At 38.0% G+C, this 25630-nt stretch overlaps 1 protein-coding gene across 1 annotated transcript in view; it reads right to left on the bottom strand.

Annotated features, from left to right (window-relative positions):
- LOC107585009 (uncharacterized protein C8orf34 homolog) overlaps nucleotides 1-25630 on the bottom strand; it is an 89407-nt gene that overhangs the window by 14843 nt on the left and 48934 nt on the right. Inside the window, exons 7-10 of the mRNA XM_016271814.1 lie at nucleotides 25103-25238; nucleotides 18421-18503; nucleotides 17356-17429; nucleotides 5336-5465 (exon numbers count right to left, since the gene is read on the bottom strand). Of these exons, the coding sequence (XP_016127300.1) occupies nucleotides 5336-5465; nucleotides 17356-17429; nucleotides 18421-18503; nucleotides 25103-25238 (423 nt within the window). The remainder of the gene's footprint in view (nucleotides 1-5335; nucleotides 5466-17355; nucleotides 17430-18420; nucleotides 18504-25102; nucleotides 25239-25630) is intronic.

Genomic DNA, 25630 nt, shown 5'->3' with positions numbered 1-25630 from the left:
CACGCACCCACTCATGTCGGGAGCCTGGCGAAGGGCGGCGATTAAGGGACGGGGTGATGCTGATAATTAGGGGGAGGCAGCCGACTCGTCACAGTGTGTTGATATCCAGCTGAAGAGCAATCAACCATAACTTCAGGCGAGCAGGCTCACAAGTTGGAATGCGTGGAAAGTCACCACTCCCGAATGAGTTTGCACGAGAGAAGGTAATCTTTTAGTTTTAAGTTGGTTTGAACAATCCGGATAAGTGCAAGTAAGTACCATTTTGATTAGCCATCGTACCTACAATGACTGTGCACTGTGTAAACAATGAGTGACGTATACGTGCGAGAGATCACTTCCGGCGCTTGCGTAAACTACGCCAGAGCGCGTACACACCTCACTCACGGAAGTTGTGCGCGCGCCCAAAGACAGTTGGACATAGTGGTGTATTAGAGGTAAAAAAGTATATAAATACTGTTCGGTTTCTGGCACAAACCGATCGTTTCATGTCTTAGGACATCAATGTGTCGTCACGAGCCGCAGGGTTTAATTTGGATTTGTCTGTGCATGTTTTTTTTTACACTCATAGATTTTGTTACCATTGCCATGCATTATAAGACTGATAGACTGCTACGATTGGACTTAAAAATCATCAAATGTGTTCTACTGAAGAAACAAAGTCACCTACATCTTGGATGCCCTGGGGGTAAGCAAATAAACATCACATTTTCATTTTTGGGTGAACTATCCCTTTAAGATGTCTCAAAGGAGTCTGTTCTGAACACTTGTGATTTAATTTTTAAAGAATGCGCCTCTAATTTCATCGCATACAAGTATATATATATATATATATATATATATACTTTTATTTAGCAAGGATGCGTTAAATTGATTAAAAGTGACAAACATTACTAATGTTATTTGTGTCATCCATTTACTGACAAAATTGTTTCATTATTTATCAGTATTTATTATACTGAGCATTGGCCATGAAGGTACTGTAGTGACAAAGGAAACTATAGCATATACAGTGACCCTAAGACTAAAAAAAGAAGCAAAGAGGAGGGGTGACTTTAACGAGTTAACAAGAAGCAGCACATCTAATCTATTATAAACAGCTCTAGATCAAAAAAAAGCAAATGTGCTTCCCACAAGACTACAATCCTCAAGCACGCAAACCCATCATTTAGAACAGTTACATTTAATCATTTTGCAGACGCTTTTATCCAAAGCGACTTACAATTGGGGAATACATTAAGCGATTCTTCTTAAAGAGGCAAACAGACACAGGAAGTGCTCGTAATACCAAGTTTCAGGCATTGTTCAAATAAGCACAAGCTAGAAAGGGAAGGAATAAATAAAGAGAAAGACAAAGTTTTTTTCCTTTCTTTCATTTAGGATGAAGTCAAGTAGCGTCGAAAGAGATGAGTTTTCAGCTGTCGCTTGAAAATTGTCAGATATTCCCACATAGGGGTGGGAAGATCATTCCACCAGCCAGGAATGGTGAACGAGAATGTTCTGGAAAGTAATTTTGAGCCTCTCTGTGATGGTACCACGAGGCATCGCTCACTAGCGGATCTCAGACTTCTGGAGGGGATGTAGATTCGTAATAGTGAGTGGAAGTAGGCGGGTGCTGAGCCTGTGGCTGTTCTATATGTGAGCATCAATGTCTTAAATTTGATGCGAACCGCAACCGGTAGCCAGTGCAAGGAGATAAATAGAGGTGTACCATGGGCTCTTTTGGGCTTGTTGAAGATCAGTCATGCTGATGCATTCAGAATCATTTGTAGAGGTTTGATTGTGCTTGATTGTAGTCCAGCCAGAAGAGCATTGCAGTAGTCCAGCTTAGAAGTGACAAGGGCCTAGAAGAGAAGTTGTGCAGCATGTTCCGTTAGAAAGGGCCTGATCTTTCTGATGTTGTGCAATGCAAACCTGCAAGATTGAGCAGCCTTTGAAATGTGGTCTTTGAAGGTCAGCTGGTCATCAAAGATTACACCAATATTTCTGACTAAAGTTGATGGGGTAATTGTAGAAGAACCTAGCTGGAAGGAGAAATTATGCTGTAGAGTTGGAGTGGCAGGGAAGACGAGAAGCTCAGTCTTTGCCAGGTTGAGCTGTCCATGCCTAGATCCATGCCTAGATGTCCGCCAGGCAGCCTGAGATCCGTGCAGCTACTGTTGGATCATCTGGTTGAAATGAGAGATAGAGCTGTGTGTCATCAGCATAGCAATGGTAGGAGAACCCATGTGCCTATATGATGGGACCCAGTGATGTAGTATATATGGAGAAGAGGAGGGGTCCAAGAACTGATCCCTGAGGAACCCCAGTGTCAAAAGCAGCAGATAGATCCTGCAGAATAAGAACTGATGATTTGGAATGAGCTTTTGCAATCTGCAAGGCTTCCGTGACTGATAGTAGTGCAGTCTTGTTGTTCTGCGAAAGAAACAATGAAACCTGGTTGAAAACAACTCGTTCGAGGGTTTTGCTATGAATGGAAGGAGAGAGACAGGTCTGTAGCTGTCTATAAGAGTAGTGTTGAATGTAGATTTTTTTGAGCAGTGGGGTTACCCGAGCCTGCTTGAATGCAGTGGGGAAGGTGCCTGTGAGGAGGGATGAGTTGATGATGTGTGTGAGTGCTGGTAAGACTGTAGGAGAGATTGCTTGGAGAAGGTGGGAGGGGATTGGGTCTAGAGGGCATGTTGTAGGATGGCTGGAGAAGAGAAGTTTTGATACTTCTGCATCAGTGGAGAAGGTGGGAGTTTTACCAGTGGGTGTGGTTGGTTTGAGGTCCTGTGTGTGTGGGGCTGAGAATTGACTACTAATTGTTCTAGTTTTGTCTGTGAAGAATGTGGTAAAATCATCAGCTGTTATAGAAGTGGTGGGAGGTGGTGGAGGGGAACAGAGGAGATAATTTAATGTTTTGAAAAGATTACGTGTGTCTGGAGCACTGTTGATCTTGTTGTGGAAAAATGAAGATTTGGCAGTATGGGCTTCAGCAGAGAAAGATGAAAAGACCCCTAACCCTAACCCTAACCCTGGCCTGGAGGTGAAAGGACAAATATCGTCTAGACAAAAGGTACAGTAGAGCAGTGACAGTTGCTGCATTCACATCCAGAGATGAGAAATGGGTAGGTGAGGGAAGGGAGGAGGATACTACAGAGGAAAGATGGGAGGGGGAAAGGGAGCTTAGGTTTCATCTAAAAGTAACCGGTATAGGGGTTGGTGGCACACAGGTAGAAAAATGTAATGAAGAAATGGTCAGAGATATGTAGGGGTTCTACCAAAATGTTGTCTGCAATACAACTGCGTGCGTAAATTAAGTCATGTTGGTTGCCTGATTTGTGCATGCTTGTAGTGGTAAGTTGTTTGAGATCAAATGAAGCAAGGAGTGAATGGAAGTCTGTAGCATAAGGCTTGTCCAGATGAACGTTGAAGTCGCCAAAGACTAAAAGTCTTGCAACCTTCTTGATTCCCGACTTTCTCCCTACATATATGCACATTAAAAACGTTAATCTCACAGAGGAAGAGGGAGAGATTTGAGGAATTCCAGCTAGCTTAAAGTAATGCTTTATTTATTCAAAAGTGGTGGAAAGCTTTTCTCTGCCATTAAAAAATGGCCGATAATTTTGTCCTTTGGGCAGAAGTCAAATATCAAGCTCTTAAATTCCTAAAACAAAACAACACAGCTTGATCGTAAATTAAAAGGAGTCTTGAGGATTTAGTTGACCACATAATTGAGGTAATAATGAAATAAAAGAAGAAGCCTGGCTTTCAACACAGAGAACATTAACAGCTAATAAAAGCATGAAAGGGGTAAATTAGGCTGTAGAATGGGCCTAATGCCTAGTTTTATGTAGATTACTCTGTTCAGATATAACTCAACAAACAAACGGCTTTAAATCAATGCCATCTGAGAGCAGGGGCGACTTTTCCCGCAAAGTGATGTCAGAATAAGCTTCCCACTGACTGAGTCACAGAATAACAAGCACACAAGTCCCACATACATAATCTTTAATGTCTATAGCGAGAAATGTGGGAATAATTGCATTCCAATTCCAAAATCCAATATATATATATATATATATACACAGCATCCATACATAAGGTCCTTCAGTATTACCAGCAGCTTTCGCGCTGGCTCAATAGCTAATTACCCTCCTCTATCCCCAGCTCCTCCTCTCATCCAGTCAGGATTAGGCCTTCTGATTCCCTTTGAATACGACTGATTTCTAAAATTTGTACATTAAATTATTGACCATTAATTATATCTGCAACACATTTATGTTGGTTCTGTTACATTTACCCTAGGGGGGTTATCGCTGCTCTCCCTGCTCTCATCCATGTTAGGCTGCATGCATGCACAGGGAGTTCTTGCCCAGAACAGAAACATACCGCCAATCCAAACTGCTAATTGTCAATCATCTTTGACAATAGTGGTCCTGACAGAATTAGTTTCTTTAATCGCTGACTATGTATTTGTCTTTAGTGAGCTTGATTTGATCAATATAATGTATATATTGTTACCGTGAAATAAAATCACTCATATCGAGATGTAAGATTTTGGCCATATCGCTCACCCCTGCTATACAGTATATATACACTGTATATATATATATATATATATATATATATATATATATATATATATATATATATAGAGAGAGAGAGAGACACATTAATCACATTGAAATAACAGTTCTAGGTGAAACATATAAAACAATTATAGTATTTTCCGATTAGCTAAGTATGCGTGCAAAAGCTACATATTCGTGTCTACTTTGCTAAGGTTGTTAACTTTTCGTGTTTAAATGTCAACCTCCCACATCCACACACATACACACAGCTGTTGCCCTGATGACTTAGTGAGAGTGCCCTTCTTAAATACTTAATAGGTTTCAAATGTATTCGGTGTACGACAGCGAACTGAAATAAAAAGCAGTACATGCGTAAACAAATAACTGTGCGACACATGTTGGAGTCCTTGGTGTTGTTTGTGCCGTTGGTTTTGCCCAATGCTTTCAAGCAGTTACCAAACGAACAAGCGTCTCACACACACACAATATCTAACAAAGGTCTGTGAGATCAAACCACCGGCTGAGTTTGATCATCTACAGACAGAGATTTGTTACTTCACAGTGACGCTAATAAGCTAGTGTGGTGGTGGCATTATTAAATGAATCAAAAATGGTCACCATTTTTCACGACATATTTTAATAGGTGGATCAGCTTTTAATTAGCCAATCATCCCTGTGTTTGCAGGCAGACTTTGACATGTGTGGCCTTTGACAGTGTCAGGCTGTAATGGAAAGGTGGCCTGTTTTATATGCATGTGGGTGTCTGTGTGTTAAAAACCTACCGGCAAGATGTTTGCCCATGTTCTCCAGTTCTTTGGAGAAAAGCGAGTCCTGGAGTTGCAGAGCACGTCTGGGCGTTTGGGGGCTCGTGCCTCTGATCGGCTTCACATCTGATGCCCAGACAGGGTGACGCTATAGCACACACATAAACACATTCACACACACAAGAAACAGAGTCACGTTAGCTTTGAATTTCTAAATGTAACTACATTTTTTAAATCATATAAACACAAGTGCATGATTATATACTATATATATATATATACCCCCTTAAATTTTTCACTCTTTGTTATATTGCAGCCATTTGCTAAAATCATTTAAGTTAATTTTTTTTCCTCATTAATGTACACACTGCACCCCATATTGACAGAAAAACACAGAATTGTTGTATATATATATATATATATATATATATATATATATATTCACTGTATATATCAGCGTATTTGAGGATGATTCATTTCTGATTCTGCTTTACTGGCCCAATTTGTTCTCTTGAGGTTTATTGCTTCCACTTAGAACCGTCATTGACTATACAAACCCATAATAGATCTTAGATACTTGCAAACTGAAGCAATACTTGGGAAACGCAATGCTGTTTCTGTCAGCACGACTGTGGTTTACAGCGACATTTGTCTTTATTGATCGTGATGTGTGCGTGCGACGAGAATGAATCAAACTAGTTTCAACAAATCAGTTTTCTGTGAGCCGATCAGAGACAAGCTGTTTACCGGCTAAACAAAACAACTGTTTTACTTTTGCAATGAGAAATTGTGGATTAAGAACAAACCGACTGGTCCACCAAAGCTTGCAACCATTTTTAAAGGGGCTTCCATCCACTCAAAAGCATGGTTCCAATTGCTTAAGAAATTAAATGCAGACTGAGAATAAATACTGTATGAGACCACTCAACAACTGTTTGCATTTTAAGTACTCGCACTGTGCTTGTGAACCCATATTCAGAATCCTAGGCTGAGCCACTGGCGACCGATTCACCATTCACCTCAATCCTCACAGGAAAAGCAGAACACTTCACTCTCAAAGTCAATTAAACAGGCTAGTAAAGCTGCAGAGTTTCTCTTACGCACATCAAATGCCATTATAAGTGTTCAGAAAAGTCCAGTTCATTGGAAGCAGGTTCAAAAACCACAAGGGAAAGTCTAGGATTTACATTTGCCATCGCGACTGGCCTATGTCTATTTACTGCACAGGGACAACATTGGCTTGGCTCAATGCCTGCTGTCGCATCTGCGTGTGCTGGCACTTTACGGCCATGTTGGAGGCTGCAGGCTCAAGCCACAGTGATGTTTAGCAAGTACACAGAGCGTTGAGGCTTGTGTTCTGCCCACACCGACCTGCCACAAGGGAAGAGAGTCACAATAAAGAGCAGTGGCCCACCCCAGCACAAGGAAGCAAACACCACCGACCACATTGCATCAGTTCTTCTGGACTGGGCTGCTAAAACCATTTGAAAGCTTCTTCCACTTTTTGTTTGCTGGATGTGAGAGACAAAATTGATTGGCCATAAAACAGTCCAGTATATCACTTCTCTTTCTTTTATGCTATTTCTTTGAGTTTAAAGTCTGACAAAGAAAGGAGTTCGATATTATTTGTTAAATATAACAAAAAGTTGTGTGTCTGATTGGTCCAAATGCTACACTGATTTAATGCTTCTTAGTAGCAACTTTTAGATGTTTTTAGATTTTCAGTTTGCATTTTAATTACAGTTTAATTTGTGTTATTTTATTAGTTTATATATATGACTGCCTCACAGGCTCAAGAGAGCGGAGTCCTTAATTCTCAGAGTGAGAGGAAAACTCACATGCTCAGGGGCACATGATGGGGGCTCCAGTAATGGGATACACATAGGAGACCCTCAGTTGAGGGGAGCACCACCAACTCAACCATAAGGGCAGTCACATGATGGTGCCTCTGAGGTTGCAGCACTATTCTGGGACCTTGATGACCAAGGATGCTCCTAGAAGAAGCCTAATGACTCTGTGTCAGGGTTCTCCAGTGATGGAATGAACAGGGAGGCCCAATAAGACAGGCCTAGCATCCTGCTATCAAGGGAACCAGAATTCTGTACCAGAGACGTACCCACAAGTAGCCCTCAGGAGCGCGAGGCCGGTAAGGTCAAGCTCCTGTCCCCAGGGAGCAGAATCCTCAACTACACCTACTCATAAGTGAGGAGCATCAGCTCGACCTAGAGACACAAGAGGATCCAGGAGGCTATACAAGCCCACAGCCTGGGCTAAGGAGAACCTAATTGGGTCTAGTGGACCACAGACCCCAAGAGGTCACCAGAGCGAGGGGAGAGAGGTCCCATATAGGGCCCTCATCTCCTGACTTTCGACAGGGGAGATGCACTGGGAGCCCTACTGCCCTGTACCGAAAGCCCAAGATGTAAAATAGAAGCAGCCAAACACATCATTGGCCCAGCATAGGAGACTGTAGTGCAAGCGCATGGAAGCTCCCACCTAACCTCGATTAGGGGGAGGGAGGGGTTAAGTGGTTGGGCGAATTAGGAAGAGGAAAACAAGGGCAGGTGTTGATACCCTCAAAGGGAATTGACTAGAACTTAAAGTTTTACTCTGGTCTGGATTGAAGAGCTCCGAGCACCTCATCTGGATCACCTCCCTCAGGTCTTGCCTCTTACCGGTTGACTCACGCAAGTCACAACACTAGTCTTCTGAACCCATCATTGGTCCTTAGTCCGGGAAGGGCCAGGACCCCCATGTTTTTCAGGCTCAGTCCTGGGTCTCTGAGGAATGAAGGACTTAAAGGCGTTTGAGCGCATCTTAAACTTCTCAAACACTGTCTCAACGGAAGTGCCGAAAAGTTCAGAAGGTGACACCGAGCCCTTCTCTTTCACCCCGATATCAGCCAGGTGCACCCACAGACGCCTCTCCATTACCACCATGCCAGCCATGGACCTGCCAATGGCAGTAGCGGCCTGTTTCATGGCACAGAGGGCAAGATCTGTAGTGCAACGCAGCTTGGCTACCTTGTAAGGGGAAAGACCCTGACCCTGATCCAGGGGCCTCATTTACGAAACGAACGTACCACAGAAAATTGGGCGTACGGTCGTTTCAACGCAAAACTTGGAATTTATCAATATGGACGTGAGCGGTGGCTACGATCAAATCTCACGTCTGGTCTCAGCTCGTGTACGCAAGTTTTTGAGTTACCTGAACTTGGTGGAGAATTGTAGAATGACAGCATTTTGTTCATTTTTATTTTCCTGACCGTCAAACGGAGCTAATTAGTCGAACGTTAACCAGTAAAATTAGAATGTCTTTTTTTGTTGTGGTTTTGTACAAGGCTTAGCTTTATATGCGCGAATAGCAGCATAAACAAGACCATGAGGATTCAATTGTCGCATCATGCACCTGCAGCGCTTCTGTGAAAGGAGAAAAACAGAAATTAAGTCTATAAAAGGAATAAAATAAATAGTATCACACAAAATATATAATATGCTATAATATAATTAACAGATTAACAAAAGGAAACACTGTGCAACAAATATAGGCTACGCTCGTTTTTCTCTTAATGCATTTTCTTTATTTTCTTTACATCTTTATTTGATTGAATCCATCTGATCGCACAGGCACCTATCGCACACACAAACAACATTTGTTCTGACATTTCAGCCCTTCATCATCAAACTAAAATGCTTTCTGTTACACCAAATACACAAAATAATGATCTTTAAAAAAGCATCATATGACCCCTTTAAAAGGTCCGCTGTAAAATCAGCATGCAGTGCCCAAACAAAAATTTTTACGCATATTATTACACGGATATTAGAACATGAGTGAAGTACAAAGCCATGTTTAGGCTACATAATGAATAATAGTTATGCAAACAAATGTTACAAATATGGCAAAAATGGAAACATTTGGATTCTTGTGGTATGAGACAGGCTCGTGAGCCCAATGCCGTTTCAGTTTTGCTTGACATTTGTATGCTGTTTATAATGAATGTCACTATAGCCTAATTTGTTTTATTTTATTATTGAATATATAATTTTATAACTACTTATTTTTCATTCTTGTTCTGTTCTGAATACCGTTAAATTGAAAATATTTGTTGTAGAGTGAGGGGAAATAAAACAGGCTGTTTATATTTACGAGTATTTTAATATACATATAAATTACATAAATGAATGTAGCCTAATTGTTCGCAATTACAAGGTTAACGGGTGTTTTTGGAGTAAGATCAATTTCTCTTTCATGAGATTACTTCCTCTTTTAGGCCGGGTTCCGTTTTTCTGTGTCGTAAACTCTAGCGGCGAGGCTTCTAAACCAGGGTGTTTTTAGGGCTGTGATGTTCAAATGACGATTGTTTTTTTGCCGCCACATTTATCAACATGCGATCATTCGTACGATGAGATTGGCGGCATACAAATCTTTTATGAATCACACGTGAACTCTGTCGTAAGTTGATTTGTGCGCATGGATCTGCGCTCGTTTCTACGTTAGATTGATAAATGAGGTCCCAGGTCTTTCAGCAGATAAACCTGATAAGCTTGGAGCACCGCTATGGTATGCAGTGCAGCTGCAGCCTGACCTTGCCATTCAAATGGTATGTTTCTTGAAGGGGTTTGAATGGCAAAGAGGGAGCCCTAAGAGAAGACGCATCACCGACTGAGAGATAGTAATTTAGTGTCTCTTCAACAGGGAGCATCTTCTCATAACCATACTCGCGCAGAGCACTAGCCGCTGGATCAGAGGATGTGAGAGACACATCCTCATCCAGCAGCTTACTCTCGTCTGCAGCTAAAGAGCATGAAAGGGAGAGTCCCTTTTTTAGCTCCTTAGCCAGGTCCATCTGAGAGCCCCACAATTTCATTCTCCTCAGGGCCTCAGCAGTGGCGGATGCCTAACACAAAGGTTTATTAAATTGACTTGAGTTGGCAGCATCCAAACCCTCATTATGTATGTTAACAGGTACTGTGCCAAAATCAAAAGGGAAATGGAAAATAGCAAATTTATTATCTGATTAAACTCTAAACCACAGAGCCCTACAGCATGACATACTGTGTGCACCTGGATTATACATGAATAAAACAACACGAACCCGCAGAGCTCACATAAACCACACGTAACCTGTTGAAAAGACTTTATTCAACCAGATCACAAAATGAATTGTTTATGATTTGTTAAGAAAGTCAAATATGTGAATCACATTGAAAAACATCCATCTAGACGGTGAGTATCGTATATTTGCTTCAGGCAGGTGTGTGACATTTTGGAGCATGTTTTTCTGCATCTTGCCTGACATATATCTTTGTTCTAGAGGTCCACTGAATCATTTGTTAATGCTATCGCTATATTATGTTAGCTGGACAACATTTCAGAAATTTGTAACGAGTGAAAAACATGAACCAGATGGCTCGACGGAATATATGGGAGAGTCTGTCAGCTCCTCTGGCATATATCTTATAAATTGCCGGAATTACATTCAGTGTTTGAATTCAGGGAGAGCTGCAGGGTCCAAGACTCCCATAAGAGAAGAAGAAATTGCGGCCACCCGAGCTGTTTCACTCAAGAAAACTATAATACAATGCTATTTCCTTCTATTTGTCCAAATTTTAATTTAAGGGAATCAAATCTGACTGCATAACATGAAGTTCTGAAAAGCATTTTACAGACAACACAGGATTCTCATTTTCACCTGTCAATAAAAGTAAAAATAAAAGTAAAAAGTAATCTATGATTCTTCCTGAAGTAAGAGCAGATGTTATATAGTATAGACCACTACAAAAACAGATGCCAGATGACTTTTTTGCTTAAGACTGAATAGCTATAAGTAATAATGGATGAGACAGAGGCCAAAAACACCTTACACCTTACCACATTACATGCTTCTGAAATGCTTTGTGAGAATCAGACTTGTTTGAGCAATTTGCTTCAATAGTCCACTGATTTCATGCTCATGATGTTTAATACAAGAAAAAAATCTAATTGACAAAATATTTTGTTGCACATGCCGACCTATGTTAATCAGGTCTGTAGTTGCTTGTAATTTTTTTTAGAATTTTGCGTAATTAGTGCAGTCAGATCCAAATGTCTGATAACCTCTAGTGAAACTACTTTTTTAATGAAATTAATGAAAATGTATATGAATTTTGTAACTTCGTAATATTTGTTTTCTCCCCCTTTTGCTTCAATGTATTTTCAATTGAGCTGGCATCTTTGTTTCTTTATTTCAAAATTTTCAAATAATTGTTCTAATTATTTTCAGGTTTAAATTACACTTTTGAATCCCAGATCTTCAAAGTGGATTCAGACTTTTGGACTTATAAGAGGTATAATCAGGCATAGAGGTAAATTCAGTCTGCAGTAGAGGACTGAAACAACAAATCCAGAACTTGAAATGTGGAACAGAGGATTTTTCTTCCTGCAATATATAACGAAATAGCAGGCCTAATCAGAAAGATCAGGAAGGCCAATGCACAGGCATGACCAAACTTTACCGTTTTAGCTCACACACTCAAAGCAAGCTCTCCTCAAGGCTGTTTTTTTAATATCACCCCAGTACTAAGACAATCAAGACCAGAAACCACATGAGAGAGACCCATTAATGCGCAATGGCTTATATTACGGAGGTGGCCAATATTAATAGAAAAGGTTGAAGCTGAAATATTCTCATCTGCCAAGGTGGGAGGCTGTCACAACAAAAGTGAAGCCCATAGGGAAAAAAACCCATATCCTCATTTTCTAGCCCTAAATAAACAAATATTTCAGTAATACAGACATGGACTTAATTACCATACACAGAGAAAAAAAAACCTCCCTTCGCAGTCAGTTTAATAATGAAACATCTTGGCCAGTCTCAAGAGGTTCAATTCAGCTATACCATCTGATTCTCATTTTATGAAAACAAAACAGATTTCATTTAAAAACGAGTGATTAGAGAACTTCAGAATTATAGCCCAAAGTGACCAGAAAGGGTAGAATGAATAATTAGTTCTAAAATATTTTCTGACATTTTCTAACTTCCTATTTTCTGCAGTACAAGTACTTAATTAACAGTGTGATGTCAATTTAGCACATTAATTCACTGTTACTAATAATAAATAAAAAAAAATACACAAGGAAATAAATAAATAAAGCATGCCCAACTTAAGCAGAATTAATCAGTTCTATAATAATATAATGCTTTTGAAATATTTTTATTTGGAAACATTATTTTGGTATTGTAATTAGTTGGCATAGCATATTTTTTTTAACCAACTCAAAATTGAAATAAATAAATAAATGCACTACTTAAAATATAACATCTATAATATATAATTATAATAACATATGAAAATATATGTTTTTGTAATTGTAATTATTTAAATAATAATATAAAATATTTGTACTTGAATTAATTCGCCTCTTTAATATATGAATGTTGTATTATTTTGTTTAACAACAAAAAAACATTCAGTTATATGGTACATTTAATTCTTTGTATAAAAGTGTTAAATAAAATAATATCATATAATTGTCACGAGAGCCTACTGTGCTGGAGTGAGGAGACGCGGAGATTCAACGAAGAACAGTCTTTAATGAAAGCAAAACACACATAGCACCGGGGATAGACGTTTTAGGCAGGACACAGGACTCAGGTAAACACAGGGCTTAAATAGGGAACTAAAAGAGGGAATAAATGGGACACAGCTGGAGTCAAATAAGGGCATAATCAAATATGATTAACACAAGGGAGAAACTAGGTCATGGAGCATGTGGGGGAGGAAAACAAACACAAACATGGGCGTGACATTACTCCCCTCTCCCGGAAGGCGCATCCCGCGCCGTAACATATCCACCGGGGAGGGGGGGGAGGGCGCCCTGGAGGCTGGTCCACGGGGGGGGGGGGGGGGGGGGGTGCGGCGCTCTGGAGGCTCGAGGGACAGGCTTACACAGGACGGATGGCTTCCAGAGCAGTACCCATTCTGAACTGTCCTGAGCGTGTCCTCGACAGCCGGCGCGTGACACGTCTTCTTCTTCTTGCTTTACGGCAGATCGCAGACTTATAAGTGCATTACCGCCACCTATCTCTCAAATGGACCATTGACACTCCTAATTGACATTGTAGATAGAGTGTCAATGGTCTATTTGAGAGATAGGTGGCGGTCAGGACGCGCTCAGGACAGTTCAGACAGTTCGGACATTGCAGTGCATCAGAGGTAAAAAAAGTTTCTTGCACAGACCGATCGTTTCGTGTCTTTCCACATCAGTGTATCGTCACGAGCCGCAGGGTTTAATTTGGTTTTGTTCATGTATGTTTTTTTTTTTACTCTCAAAGCCGTGATTCCCATTCACTTCCATTATAAGACTGACAGACTGCAACAGTTTGAGTTAAAAATCTTCGTCTGTGTTCTACTGAAGAAACAAAGTCACCTACATCTTGGATGCCCTGGGGGTAAGCAGATTTTTGGGTGAACTATCCCTTTAAGTTTATTGATTTGTTTATGTTAAAACAATGTAATCTAGATGGATGGAAAATTGTTATGCAATTGAATTACATAAAATGTAAATTTAGACCGAAAATTTTTTTGAGTGTATAAACAGATTATTCAAATTTGTAAGAAAAAACTAAAAAAAAAACTTAAAAAAACAGTAGAATGGATGTAAAAAAATGCAGGTTGTTCAAAGGCCAACAAGCAAACTGAAGTCTCCCAGGATGCGCTATGCAATCTGGAGCCCATAAGCAGCTCTGCCCATCCTGATCATCATTTATGAGGCTAAAAACATGAGTTACAGCCAGGAGGAGACCAGCACAGATAGAGCGCCCATGACTATTGTTGTCCCAAGAAGTGACTCAGCTCATAAAAGTATTACGTTTTGTTTTCCGTGCCATTCTGGGCGGCAAGATGGGAGAACCCCTGAGGACCAGTTAAAGTAATAAGCTATTAGGAAGACAAATCGCATTTGCCTTTCAAATAGAGCCCAAAATAAGCAATTAACCAGAAAACAACCACATTAAGCTTTAAAAAGCAGCAGTAGGTGATCTGATCCTTTCACACACGCCGCTCCATGTGGGAAACATTAGCCGTCTCGCTCTTAGCTCACTGGCACGGTTTAATCTACAGATGATGGGGCCTCCTTTCACACTTTCTCTGTCTCTCTCTTTCTTTTTTTCCCTTTCAGAAAAAGAGACAGGTCTTAAAAATGGATGCCAAAGTAAAGAGCATGTTTCTGTGTGAATGAGAAAGCAGACCTAAATGCGTGTGAGGCCCTATACGGTGTTCGAACAGCATTGTTTACTCTGTAGTATGGTTTCTCAGGGTAGTCACAGCTCCTTGGGTGTCCCCACTGGGCGACGAAGAAGAAGCCTCACACGCCTTGTGTTGCCACTCTGTCTGGAGCTCTCAGCCCATAAGCTCCACACACGACTCAGCCAGCGATTCCTAAAGAGGATTTTTCCAACACTTTTCCTCTGTAATTATAGCTGCACTCTCTGTTCTGCTGCTGATAGAAAAATAACCACTTCATGATGGGTTATAGGGAGTTCGGGGTTGCTGTAGTGACAGAAACCTGTATACAGTTAAATTCCCATGCGATTTTGAGAGTCAGACTCTGAATGCAAGGAGATGGGTTGTTCAGAACACAGTCATCAGTCCAGTTGTAGAGTACTTTTTCCAAACTCCTCACACAGCGAGCACAACAGCAGTCTATGTGGGTTAAACTGTACCATGTTCCTTTGCTTTGGCACAAAATATATTCAGTGAATACATTTGAATACAAATTACATGAATTCTTTTCTCATACAGACAGATCTACAGGCCAATTTGGACATTTTCATACTCTTTTCAAAACTGTTAAACTTAAGTTCAAAACCTACCATAAAACACAACTGAATAAGAGAGCAATTTGCTACAGTTCTGCAGTAATACTATATTGTAATATAATCCAAATGTAAAAAATGAAATGTTACTACAGTTTTCTTAAAAGCTATAAAAGCCCCTTTTGTATAGATGAAAATGACAGTGAAAGATTAACACTTGTGAAGATGTTCAGCTACATGCAACTGCTTAGATAGTATTTGATTTTTTACATTCAGAATATTTTTCTATATGACATTACGATAGAAATGTTAAAAATTTCTGTCTTACAGTATTCATTTTTGTACTATGCTAGGTTTTGAACTTAAGTTGAACAGTTTTGAAAACAGTATGTAAACATGGGAAAATTGGCTTGTGTCGAAGTGATAAAAGAATTCATGTAATTTGACAGATGTTGTCAATGAATGCATTTTGTGCCAAAGCAATGATTAATAATTCACAGTTTAGCCTACATAGACTGATGTTTTGCTCGCTGTGTGAAGAGTTTTGAAAAATTGACCTAACTGTAAAACAATTACATGTAGCTGAACACCTACACTGGTGTTAGTATTTCAATTTCATTATCATCTATTCAAAAGGGTACAAAAATAATGCTTTTGTACAGTAATGTAAACATGCATCATGTAACATACACTGCAGTGAATTCTAAACAGTTTTTTTTACAGAAGAAAACACTGTATAATGCTACCTATTTTTAGTGTTTTTTTTATCATTGTTTTATAAGTGACAACGTGTGTTTATTGGGTAACAACCTTTGCTAGTGTAAGGAAGAATGAGTTGAGGCATGTATGAAGTGCTTTGGTAGTTTTAGTGCATTTTGGATGTTAAATGTATTGCTTTGCCAAGCTGGTTAGGAGAACTGTGTGAAGAGTTTTGAAAAATGTGTCAGCAATTGTAAAAACTGTAAATACCAACAGCTGTGTGCATATCAGAACTGAATTGAATTTTAAATTCCAATTTGAAATCTTCAATTTGAATTTTAACTCAGGTAGCTAACAGGGTGCAGAATTGCAATACAAATTTGAATGTAAGAATATTGAATTAAATTATTTGGAAGAAAGAAACTAATTTTAACTAGAAATGTGTTGGCTTATTAACAGAAAAGCCCTGGAGTTTAGATAGAACAACATACAGAACAGTAGAATGACAGACAGACAGACTGAAAGAACTATATTTAGAACAAACAGACAGGCAGAAAGAAAGAAAGAAAGAAAGAAAGAAAGAAAGAAAGAAAGAAAGAACAACAGACAGACAGAAAGACCAATATATCAATAAATAGACAGACAGAAAGAAAGATAGATATAATGACAGACAGACACACACACAGACTGAAATAACTATATTTAGAACAAACAGACAGGCAGAAAGACATAGAGACGAAAGAAAGAAAGAAAGAAAGAAAGAAAGAAAGAAAGAAAGAAATGCCAATATAACAATAAATAGACAGACAGACAGACAGAAAGACAGACAGACAGAAAGACAGAAAGACAGAAAGACAGACAGACAGACAGACAGACAGACAGACAGATAGATAGACAGATAGATAGATAGATAGATAGATAGATAGATAGATAGATAGATAGAATGACAGACAAAAAGATATATGTAACAACAGAAAGACTCGCCCCTTGCTTTCTGTTCAGCTGTCTTTGAACACAAGAACACGTTCTGTGTGAACAGCTCCAGACTCCTGTTATTATGTTCTGTGTTGGAAGACTGTTCTGGTCTCTGGTGGCTGTTGCTGACAGATTTGATGGAATGGGGGATTTCTACAACACAGGTGTCCTCATTGGCCTCTCTCTCTCGAATGTAAATGAACACTTTTCCATTAACATCACGATACTGCGAGAAGGACGCAAGTGTTGCGTGCTTCCTCACCAGGTAAACAGCCAAGACTGTGTTCATCCAAAACCTGAACCTATTTAACAGCTCTTTAATCAAACACAATGTACCTTTTTCACATGATAAGCTCTTATTCATTGTATGGCTAAGCGTCCCCTCTAGCTTGACAAGCATGGAGACAAATAGTCAAGTCACGCTGAGGACGGTCCTCCCTGGAGAACGATGTAAGTGATTTTAACTGTCCCTCTGACAGCGTTCACAATGGAGATGATGCTGTAGACATTAATGACTCGGGGAAAGTGATACAACGAACAGTTTTGCTGGGTGAGGATCACCTACCTGCCCTGTCACCTGAGAGGCTGTCTGCAGATCTTCTGCTGCTGTCAGGGTTTCTGTCACCGCGGGTAATGGACCTGATCCAGAAGGAAAAAAAAGAAAAAAAACACAATAAAGCCTTTACCACACACACACTCACAATACGCTCCCACACTCTGCACCAAAGGGCCCCTCAAGAGACAATAGATAGATTCAATTTCTCCTCGGTTAGAATGAGTGAATCTCAAATAAAAAACTAATTTTTAACAGGCTGCCCCTTCCAGCAGACTCCATAACATGATACATAAATCTGCTCTTTTTGGATATGATATGTGATTTAAAGAGAGAAAAGCAGGGTGGGATGTCTATGGACCTGCTTGGGAGGTACTTACAGGGCTATGTGTGGAGAGGGGCCCAAAAAAGTCCTTTACTTAGTTTAATAATAAAAAAAAAAGTTAAAATATAAATAGTGAATTTAAAATGTAAAAATTAAACAAATGTAATGGAAAATTACCATTCTTAAAAATGCAAAAAATCGCTTAATGTTTGTTGTTTCTTTAATGTTTTTTTGGAAGAAGTCTCCAATGCTCAAGCGGCATTTATTTAACCAAAAATACAGTAACAGTGAAATATTATTACAAATTAAAATAACTTTTTTTGCCCAATGATTTCTTCCTTATGTTGCGCTGCCTAATATTTATTTGGGAAACCACCGTCATACACTACCATTCACAAGTTTGGAGTAAGTAAGAGTTAAAAAAAAAAGAAAGAGATGAATATATTTATTCAGTAAGGCTGCAATAAATTGATCAAAAGTGACAGTATTATGTTACAAAAGATTTCTATTTCAAATAAATGGTATTCATTTAACTTTCTATTCCTCAAAAGAATGCTACCATTTTTAGGATTATATTTTATTAAAAAAGAAAGAAAGAAAAGAAAGAAGAAAAAACATAATATTCCAAACATTGTGTATATATAAAGTTAGTGCAATATATTTGGATAGGATAGGATTGGCCTTTTGTTTGACCCATAAATAAATGCTGTCCCACAGCCCCATTAATTTCAGTAATGACTGTAGGTACGCACAAGGTATTTCTGGCACAGCTTGCTCTGGGACATGGGGTGTTGGTTCCTCTTCAGGCCTTGCAGTTAGACTGTCCCCTTGAAGCCTAAAAAAAATACAAAAATTGAGCATTACAGGTTTTAATTTCAAATAAGTGGCTTGCATTTCTCCCCACAGTTATGATAGCTGTGGAAGATAACAATGAAAATACTATCATGTTCTCCTTTCAGAGCGAACTCTCTGCTGAGGCTATGAAAGAACTCTGTGTAATGGATCAGTATCGAATAAAATCTCTATTTTTACCTTGTGTCTTTGCTGGATGAGAACAAGTGGAGACACTGAGTCTCTATTCATAAAAGGTGATGAGACCATGCCAAAGCAGTCTATTTGTCTTATCACTATCAAGGGAAGATGAGGATATGGGCAGGCTGGAACGTAGACAGAGCGTAACATGGGGGAACGCTTAAGACCTGACAACAATCTACTAATCACCAAACTGTGCAGCTTTCTCAAACACCCATCATTTATGATGTCCTATCTCAGAGGATGCTGGGATTAGAGACTTGTCTAAAGAGGGCTTGTTCTTAAAGGACCCGTTCATCCAAAAATGAAAATTTAGTGAAAATATACTCATTCTCAGGCCATCTAAAATGGAGATGAGTTTGTTTCTTAACCAGAACATATTTGAAGAAAGTTAGCACTTGCTCACCCATGGATCCTCTGCAGTGAAAGGGTGCCGTCAGAATGAGAGTCATACAGCTGATAAAAACATCACAATAATCCACAAGTAATTCACACAACTTCAGTCCATCAGTTAATGTTTTGTGAAGCAAAAAGCTGTATGTAATAAACAAATCCATCAAGACATTTTTAACTTTAAACCACTGCTCAAATCCTCTATCCACAATATTGCTTTCTCCAGTTCTTGCCTGAATGAGGAGAGAAATATGCACAGATCAAGCCCCATTTATAAGTGAAAACAGTCCAAATAGTTCTAAACAAATATGATGGATTTTGATGTGAGTGGACAGCAGATGGACTTTTTCACTGGAGGAACTGTTTTAATGGATTATGGACTAGTATTTTGGCCAGATGTGATGGTTTAAATGTTAAATGCCTTAATGATGTATAGGTTTTTACAAATATGCAGCTTTTTGCTTCACAATATGTTTACTGATGGACTGGAGTGGTGTGGATTACTTGGGGATTATTCACTGTAAAATCCAATAGTTTACCTTACTTAGATTTAATTAGTTATCTTTACTTAGTTGTTATACTTACTAGGTTTTATTAAGTTCCAGCTACTTTCAAGGCAAATAAAACAATTTACTTACTGTTTTGAGTGACACTTACTTAAAATATTCAAGTAGCCACAAAGGAACCAATGACATTAATACACCAGTGAGAGGCAGCAGTGCACTAATATGTTGCCAATGTGCAACATAACAACAGAAGAAAAGAAAGAGTCTTAATAGACTTTTCACCCATTTCTTCCATGTCTGCAGTTATCTTTCACTAGTTGCATTCACTCATTTCCCAAAGTCATCTTGAATGTTGAATTCTCAATACAACTGAAATATTTGAGAGAACATCACATAAGCTAACTTCATAAATTGATGTTGATTTTCCTAAAATTAGTTTTTTTTTTAATTCACCATTATAGAATTTAGCGTTCCCTTTGGTTGGGCACTTGGAACTTAGTATATGTTACTATAATTTTCTTCTTGTTAATGCAGCAATGCATCATGAAGTCAGTTATTTGATTTTGAAGGAAAACATGTAATAAAAAATTGCTTATAGAAGGTAATCTATCTTCTAATGAAAGCATTAGTGAAATTTTTGAATGTGTTTATTAATGAACTTTTTCAAATTTCATTTTTCATAAATACCCTGAGATGATTTTAATTGGGTTTATATAATCCTTAAATTGTGTGTGCTAATATGCTAAAGTCACACACAGACTTAAACATTCAGCACATGAATCCCAACAATGGTAACAATTCAATATAATTAATTATCATTAATTGTAACAATAACCATTTTATTTGCTCTTTTTGTTGTGCTACTACTGACAAAAGACAGCAAATAAAATGGGCAAATAAAATCAACAACTGTAAAACAAAGCAACTGCATAATTTATTCATGCCACAATGCACTCTGGGAGTCAGTGAGTAGCTATACTAAGTCATGAGTAAAACTAAATGAAAGGATCAAGTACCCCCTACAGTTCTTTTTTAGTTACTCAAACTCTCGTGTAAGTAAACGATACTAACTAAGTATTTGTCAGTACAACATACTATTCCTATTTCACTTTACTTAGTTTTTCAAGGCAATCGGTTTGCATGCTTTTTTTAAGTAAGCCCAACTAATTAGATTTTACAGTGTTGTGATGGGTTTTTTTTATAAGCTGTTTGGACTTTCATTCTGACGGCACCCATTTACTGCAGAGGTGAGCAAGTGAAGTAATGCAAAATTTTTCCAAATCTGTTCTGATGAAGAAACAACTAATCTACATCTTGGAGTAAATGTTCAGCAATTTTTTATATTTGGGTGAACTATTCATTTAAGGCAGTGAAAATCAGTATGTTTATAAAAAAAAATTATAAAAAAAAGATTGTGTGGCCAGGATCATACCAGGTGATTTAAGTAGGCGCATCCAATTAAAACATGTTAAATGAAGACCTACAGCAGTGTAATTGTTATACCTTATTCTTCAACAATGTCGTATTCTCAAACTGTTATTTTGGAGCTTTTTCACTTCAGAACTGTAAATCACCAAATGCTACTTAGAAAATTATAGGCTTGATTCATTTCACATTTCTCAGCATTGCCATTGCGTGCCTTTTCCCGTAAGCAATCAGGGCAGCTAATATGCATGTTCACAAAAGAAAACAACTCCTTCTCTTTTTACCGCTTTACCTGTCTTGCTGTTTCACTGCAGCTTAGCAACTTTATTTTTCTCTCTGTCTATCCATATATCAAATCCACCTATGACTTTCTCCCTCATTCTCTCTCATACATACTGAAGCCACTGAGAAAAAGCAGATCTGGTCTAGCCCACCATTTGAGGCAGTTCCTTTTCTTACAGCATATTTTTTTGAGTGAGTAATTAAAATAATGATGGTGAATGACTCATACAGCTGTGCTTGATTGGGTCAGTCCTCAATTATAGCAGACAGAAGTCGAATCTTGGATGCGTTTGGCAGCTGTGCCCCAGCTTTGCTATAAAAGGCTGCTCTGCATCCTATAAATATCACAATTATAACATATTGCCTTTTATAGTACCTACTCCTGTCCTGGAACAGATCAGATGCACTTTTTTGTTCATGTACCCCATACATAATATTGACGTTTCATATCTGTAGCCAATTTAAGGAGCAGATGAAAACGGAGAGCGATTGTGCTACATCCAGATGAGCTGTTTTCTAAGCATGTGTGGCTGTAGTCTACCACCTCATCCATCACATGAAGAGACACCAGCAGATAAGGAATAAATCCCATGACCTTTTCCTACAGTGGTGCATTATGGGTCAGCAGATCCCTGCAGAAGATTTAATAAGACTAAGAACACACAAGTTCACATTTCATAATCAGTTTAAGCTTCACTGGGACTGACTGCAATAAACCTTGTGAGAAAACTTATGAGAATATATAAATAAAATATGAATAATTAGAAAAAAATGATTTGTTGCATTCACTATTTAGTTCTATTTACTTTATTGCATTTTATTTTTAATGCATTGCATTAATAAAACTTAGACTGCAAATGAAAACGAGGCTGTGAGAGAAACTTGTATAGGTTATTCTAATTGAACTAGTTTTTTTTTTTTTCAACTGGAATTTTGATGTACATTACCTTTTTTTCATTGAAATTAATACTTTTATTCAGCAAGAACACATTAATTTACCCAAATGTGACAGTACACAACAAGAAATGTATAATGCTACAAACTATTTATATTTCAAATAAATACTTTTATTTTTCTATTCATAAAATAATCCTGAAAAATTGCATTGCGGTTCTCACAAAAATATTAATCAGCTGTTTTCAACATAAATAATATTCAATGTTTCTTGAGCAGCAAATCAGCATATTAGAATGATTTCTGAAGGATCATGTGACACTGAAGACATGAAATTTTAGCTTTGCGTTGCCAGAAATGAATTTTAAACATATATTAAAATAGAAAATTGTATTTTAAATTGTAATAATATTTCACAATATTGTTTTTACTGTATAAAATAAATACTGTATTTCAACAAATGCAGCCTTGGTGAACATAAATTAACATAAAATCTAAATGGTAGTGTTTTAGAATTTTCTTAATTTAGAATAAAACTGGCGTTCAGATTTTTGCCCACATAGACACCACCAATAAATCAGTGAATCCACTGAATGGACTTGACGGGCTTAAGTATAATATTACAAGTTTTGAAAGTGTCTAATATTTGGACTTTCCGGACTTCTGTTAAGTACTGTGTCTTTCACTCATTGACCACTTGAGATAAATGCCCAGATAAAAGGATTCCTATGTCTGAGCCTTAGAAAATGTGAAGAATGCTGCCTGAGTCCTCCAAGTAGCCACATGCCCAGGCAAAGAAACAGAGAAGAAAAAACAGAGAGAGATGGGCATCACTTTCCTCACATTATATGGCTGCTGCTGTTTGGCAAGTCTATATGGCACTGAAGAGCTTCCAGGTGTACAAACAGACAAGGTCAGTTAGAGAATCACTTGGAGTGATTCAATCCGATTCATGAATGAATTATTCAAATGAACTGTTCAGGTTTCAGATTCAAAAGAACGGTGTGCTCATGAATCGGACATCACTGATGAAAAAAGATCAATGCAAGAAACCCAAGCTCTGATCCAAATATGTAACCGGGGTGGGCCGTATCCACAATCCTGCGCATTTAACCTGTGATATAAACAAATGAACTTCCACAACAATGTGATAAACCGTGCACAAACAAATGGTGATTGAGTGATAAACGTGCGAAGATGTGTTCAGCATCTCGTAGACGGTGAAGAATGTCTAAAGTATATGTGGTGAATCTGATATTGGAAAGCAAAAAAGAAAGAGATAAACAAAACAAATGCAGGGGGATGTAGGAGTGTGGCAGCCATCTAACCCAGCAGATTGTTTCTTATCAGAGCCTGGCATCGGACATGAGCACTGAGTCACCCTATCACAGCCAACAGTGTGAAATGTGATCATATTGCCCAGCCACAAACTACACAACAGGAAATAAAAACAAGTGACAATGAAGATTATCTGTTTGTGGCTCTTATGAATGCAATCAGATTTCTAGAATGCTTTTAAGATATGTATGCTTTCTCTCATCCATAGATGGGTGTTTCTTCAACTTTTGACACTTTTATGTCCTGGGGTAATATTTTATTTAAAATAACAGAATCGTTTTGTTGTTGTTATATGAATGTCACATTAAAACAGTCTTGGACCATTTTAAGGTTTTTCCTTTATTTCTGCTACTTTTTACATGCCTTTTTATACTTTTTATACAACTGTAAATAATATAAATATAAAATAATTATTACATGTTTAAAAATATGATTATCTAAACACCATTTCAATATTTGTATTATGTGGAAATTATTTATATACACTAACATTCAAAAGTTTGAGGTCAGAAGGTATTTTTTTTCCAGCAAAGATGCATTAAATCATGTATCCCTGAAGACTGGAGTAATGGCTACTGAAAATTCATCTTTGCCTTCATAGGAATAAATACATGTTTTACTTTTGAAGGTCGTGTGCATACAGTTTAATGACGTTTTATTCAAAGTTATTGTACTTTTAAGGCAAAATCTATGTCAGTAAAGAGCTCAAGATGAATTATAAGACACAATGTGTGAATACCAAATATACTAAATATGTTATTTAAACACAATATATTTTTTCAATATTATTTATATTTCCAGTCAAGGTGTCAAATTATGCAAAAAGTGAGAAAATATTATTTAACTGTGTATTAAGAGTTCATAAAATTGTAGCTGTGAAACTAACCTTAGCAAGACAAAGGAGTCAGCCATTTTATTCCAAAAACAAGGATGTCCATTCCACAATTGTCATTTCTGAAACAGAATGCTAATTAAAATGTTTTGGAAATGACAGTGTGGTGAAGGAAAAACAAAAATCACAGAATTCTTCTGTCGCAGTTAGTCAGTGTTAATGGACAAATGAATTCAACTAGTGAGAGTATGAAAAGTGTGCTTTAAAAGAGTGATTTTCAAAAAATTCAAAGGGCTAAAAGTGCCCATAGTCGAAGAAACACCCGGATGCATAGTCTTAAGATAACTGCACACATCATAGTCACCTCAGTTAGATTAATATTGTGCATTACTCGGCATCTACTGTATTCATTCACATTTAGCTCTCAGAGTTTGAACTCTAGATTGCTGGAATGCTGCGTGTGGCCATCATATCCGGTTGAAAGGGGTTCGGTTGCGGCCTCTCAGCAAACAGAGGTCAGGATACGTGACTCGTGACTTGACTAAGATATATGACAGTGCATTCTAGTGCGGTCATAATGATGACATTCTTCACATTGTGTGTACCAATTGACTTGTTGAATGGAGGTTTGCAGGGGTGACAATGCTCACGGGCTGAGGGGTGGCTCTAGTGGAGTGGTGAAGTCATTGAGTAGAGAGCTGTTGGTAAATATTGAGCTGTGTAAATATTTACCTTGCACACCTTGAGCAGATGTTGAGAGTAACTTTTGCCTGGGGCTCTGAACTGTAGGAGCTGCGGCCCTGGCTGAACTTACTGCCAGACGGCAACAGGCCAGTGACCCCCTCCATTCGCAGGTCATCCAGATCCTCTGAGAGAGAGACAAAGAGACAGAGAAAGAAAGACGGATCAAAATCTGTTAATGATTTTAACCCTCAGGTTATGATCAGACTGAATTTACTGCCTTTGTTTGGAGTCACAAAGATCTTTATGAGGTATGCGTAAAAATAATAATAATACATTTAAACATTTTACATTTTTACAACAATATGAATCACATTTTTATATTATTTATATTATTTTTTATAATTCAGTGTTATTTTAATCATCATAATCATCATTAAAATAACACTGAAATAAAATGATTTAATTTGTCTTTATAATAAAAATAACAACAATTATTACTATTAATTAATTATTACTATTGTTGTTGTTATTATCATGACTATAGTTTATATCATTGCTATTAAAAGAAACACTGAA

This window comes from Sinocyclocheilus grahami, unplaced genomic scaffold (genome assembly GCF_001515645.1).
Source record: "Sinocyclocheilus grahami isolate Dianchi unplaced genomic scaffold, SAMN03320097.WGS_v1.1 scaffold65.1, whole genome shotgun sequence".
NCBI classification, from domain to species: domain Eukaryota; kingdom Metazoa; phylum Chordata; class Actinopteri; order Cypriniformes; family Cyprinidae; genus Sinocyclocheilus; species Sinocyclocheilus grahami.
Note: the sequence above shows the minus strand (reverse complement) of the source record. Positions and strands in the feature narration are given on the sequence as shown.